This window comes from Eurypyga helias, unplaced genomic scaffold, assembly GCF_000690775.1.
Source record: "Eurypyga helias isolate BGI_N326 unplaced genomic scaffold, ASM69077v1 scaffold631, whole genome shotgun sequence".
Taxonomy (NCBI): Eukaryota; Metazoa; Chordata; class Aves; order Eurypygiformes; family Eurypygidae; genus Eurypyga; species Eurypyga helias.
In genome coordinates, this window is record NW_010231371.1 from 41812 (window position 1) to 46153 (window position 4342).

At 34.9% G+C, this 4342-nt stretch overlaps 1 protein-coding gene across 1 annotated transcript in view; it reads right to left on the reverse strand.

The window, feature by feature from the left end:
• Window positions 1-4342, reverse strand: part of CCDC91 (coiled-coil domain containing 91) — a gene marked incomplete at its 3' end in the record, with an annotated part of 69307 nt that overhangs the window by 29905 nt on the left and 35060 nt on the right. The window contains exon 6 of the mRNA XM_010161032.1: window positions 891-968. Within this exon, the coding sequence (XP_010159334.1) occupies window positions 891-968 (78 nt within the window). The remainder of the gene's footprint in view (window positions 1-890; window positions 969-4342) is intronic.

Below are 4342 nucleotides of genomic sequence, written 5' to 3' on the forward strand. Positions count from 1 at the left end.
ATTCCTGCTTCCAACAAGTTTAAACCATTTTACAGTTGTGCCTTCTTGCCTTCCATACCAGATCATTCCTTGGTCTTCAATTACCATTGCCGAGCAGTTACAATCTGAATTTCCCCTTCACTAACTGTGTTGTTAGATTTGTGTTCTCAGCTCGCAGTTGCCTACCAGGTCTCATGTCTTCTTTTTCATTCTCAAAAATAGCTTTCTCTTCCATTTCCCATTATCAGTGTTTTGGTTCCTGTCAGATCTTTACCTCTAATTAGAATTCGTAGCTTTACCTAATCCTTTTCCTACCTTGATTCAGTTTTTGTCCTGTGTACATTTCTTTCTAGTAAGGTTCCATAACAGTACAAAAGACAGAGACTTATCCTCCATGGTGACATCCAGTTCTTTCATCCTACCAGCTGAGAGGAACTGGGAACAACATGAGAGAAAAATTACAGATTCAGCCTTATTTCATCCTTAACTCCTCCTCTTAGTGCTGTGTAGATAAGAACCTGCCGAATTGCTCTGTCAGGCTGCTTTTCCTGCAAGTGCAGTTTGTTGAGACCGAAGAGGTGCAAACTGTGGATGTGCGATAAATAATCAAACTCAGAGTTTCCTATAATTGACTGAGCATTTTTGGTTTGTTCCAGTTTTAAGTTTCAATACTGAAAATGGCTAACCTACTTTATCTGAAGTTTCCCAAAATGTAGAGTGAGAAAACATGCCATGCAAAATTTCAGGCCAAAGAGTCTCATTTGGAAGCAACAGAAAAGACAGTCTTAATGTGGAAGAGGCTGAAGAAACAGAACAAGCAGTAGTAAAGAAGACTGCCTGTAACACATACTTATTATATACTGTTACAACAATATTATTTGGAAATTGTGCTATCTTGGCAACTCATTTACCTTGAATTCTTCAACGATAATACTCATGGCTTCATGTCCAGCTTTTCTCATGTCTTCCAACTCTTGCTTATGCTTTTCCTGCAGAAACACATAGAAAGATCGTGTTATACAACACGGGCACCATACATAACAATATTAATTAGGAGAGTAAAGACCAATTATTTTCCTCAGTTTTTGTATCCTCCATGAAGAAATGCACACATCTTAGCTCTTTAGATATTATATATAAGCTCAATTCAAGCTGGGTCTAATATTAACCTTATTTTGCTTTATTTCTTGATTTTACTGTATTTATTTATAATTCTAAATGGTTCTTCAAATTTTTAAAACATTTTCTTTGTTACTTGAATTTTTCAGATTTCTTGGTATACCTGTGGATGGCAGGACTTCCAAATCACTCTTAGTAAATGTTATTTACTACCTATATTAATAAAAATGTTGAAACAGATTAGTATCAGATTCAGCTTCCTCAGAAGAGCACAACCTTCTCCTACTCATTACATAACTCATCTTTTTTTCATTCTTAAGGTTCCCAGGAAAGTGTTCTTGCATAACACATCCTGGAATGTTTTTAAAATAAAGCTCTACTGTTCACTTTTTATTTTATTCACAGTATTAAGCAAAAACAAGATGGACAAGATCATTCTAGTATTTTTGCCTTTACACAAAAATGCTTCTCTGTGGTTTGCTCTCCAAGTCCTCAAGATTAACACCTTCTTAGATTCTCATCACCCTTTCATGCTTATCAATGAGCAGCAGCAATTTTTCAAGTCACCAGCTAATAAGAACATGAAAAACTTTCTCTCCTCCCCCATTCTTTGATTCAGGGATCTGTTCTTAAATCTTCTAGTAGAGCAGTCCAGAGGTGCTTAAATCACCTTGGAAAATTGGTGCAGAAAGCATGACATTCATCACAACCCTTACTTCGCAGGGATTAGATGATAAATCCATATACAACTTGCACTACATATTTATAGCTTTTTGGATGGAATTCAAGTTGAAATTAATACAATTCTATGTTTTCCGGTATCTGTATGTTTGAAATAAGCAAAACCTAGTGTCTAATAAAGCATGTTCGATTTTATTATGAAAGGCCACATAAAACCATTAAAAATCATCAGTCTGAAACTCCATATACATTTGACAGGAGGTTTCTGCTCGGCCATTCAGCTCCTTTCTCCTGACAGGGCCATCTGAGCAAAAATTTCAAAATTAGAGCTATATAAACTGCTATAGATATATATAATGGGACATCCAGGTTTTCTTGAATAGAACTGGGTTTTTTGTGAAACCCTGTCAGAAAAACTGACAGGAAGCAGAAGAATTGAATATGGAAATATTTTGAAGTGTAAATCATCTGCTACATCAGATAATGCACAACATTTGGGTACAGCAGTTTAATCACACTGTGATGCCTATGAATCACTAACACCACAAACTAGTTAAACTCAGATGTTATCTATGTAAAAATAAAAGCACTGAGATAGAAATATTTTTACAGTACAAAACTACAGAATTGGTATAAGGGGGAAAATGTGATCAAGTGCTTAATTCCAAAGCTTCACAAATCAGTAACAAATGCATTCCCTGTGAAAAGTGAACATGAGGGGGCAAAAAATAAGAAAAATGTGATTACTATAGTAGCATATCTTGTATCCACAAATAAGAAAAAAAATATATATAGAAAGAGGGAGTTAATGGTCATTAATTATTCCAGCTGAGGCGGGGAGGGGCAGAACCAAAATGAAGAAAAACCCACACCACACCACACACAAACAAACAAAACTGAAGAGGAAGCATTCTGTGTTGAGAAAAGCCTTTAAACAAAAGAGTTCAACCAGTAAGATTTCCCTCTGTATCTGTCAGAACTACCTTGAACACAACAATGAGACACAGTGGATCAAGTGTGTTGACCGAGGAAGTAACATACTTCATTTTGGTAAAAAGTCCAATACCTCTCTCTAGCATTACCAGGCAAATCAAGAAACAAAATAAAAAACAGTTTGTCTTCTTGCAACAAAACTCTCAAGTTTTTTAGAATTAGTGACTTGTTCAAAGTCATGTACTCAGTGTGAACTGATAAGAGAAGTTGAAGCAACAACAAGGTATAAGTAATTTAATTGAATTTTTCCCTTTTTTGCATTAGGTTATCAATAATCACAATTTCTAACATTAAAAAAGATCAGAGCAGTAATACACACATAAAGCAAAAGCCAGTACTGCAAAGAAGCACTGTAAGGTCCCGTTTATATGCAGGGAAAAAAACGTTAGAAGACATAAAATCAATTCAGAAAAACATCCCAAATTTTTGTTCACTTTCATAAATAATCAAATATGATCCATAAAACAAAATTCTGTATTCTGGGGTCAACGGATATGATGTGCTTTTCGCATTTTATATTACTTACTCATAAACCCTGTTTAAAGAAAAGTCAGGAAAAACCTGCCAAGGAAATGGTACATTTTAACTGCACAAATGTTTCAGTAACACCTGTTAAGATACTGCATATAATGTGCAGGCCAGTTATATGACTTGATGCTGACTGCCTATCTTCTATAAGGCTGTGGTATCATCAGAATTAGCTGCAAGGCTGAGCCAGTGTCTTTGACAGTGATGCACTCTCTTCCCTTTCATTTCTGTACTGATGGAAAATGACAAACAGTAGTTCTCTGCAAGCAACTAGATTAGAAGACAAATTTCAAATCCATCTTAAACAGGTTTGCTAAATATAATTACATCATTAAGACTCTTAATATTGGACTCAATTCCTCCATTACATCAAGATTTTCCTTTCCACAAAAATTATTAGCTCTTCTATTCCTTTCAAAGCATCATTTAAAAAAAATCATAAATAACATTTATTATCATAATGATTCTGTTAAGAAATTGGTAACTTCTCATCTGAAGATATCCATTTCACTCAAGTATAGAGAAAAAATAATGTTACTGAATTCAACAGAACTAAAGCACTGAAAATCTGAGTTAAACATGATGAGAATCAGCCCACAATGGCTAATTAGTATACACACTAGAGTGTGCTATTGTATATAAAATAGATCGGTCACTATTTCTGTTCACGTAAAATAAGAATATGGGTTCTCCAGAATTAAGACACAGGATTGCCCCCAAGTCTATAGCAAAGACAGTATTTTCACTTTGGTTACATCACCAACATTTTAGTGAAAGATACAGTTGACAACCTAAACATGAGGACAAACATTTTTATAGGAGGGAAATAAAGAATTCAAAAAAAACCAAAAGAACATGCAGTATGCGCACCCTTAAGCTCACCACAGGAGCCAAGAAGATACTATCATCCATTTTATACACGTAAATGTCATTGCTACCTGGACTATACAACAACAGAAGACTTTGAAATGAACAATGAAGTGACGTAGCGAACAAACTTTCATGAGTAATTTCCTAAACTAGCGGTGAGGACATTTCCTGC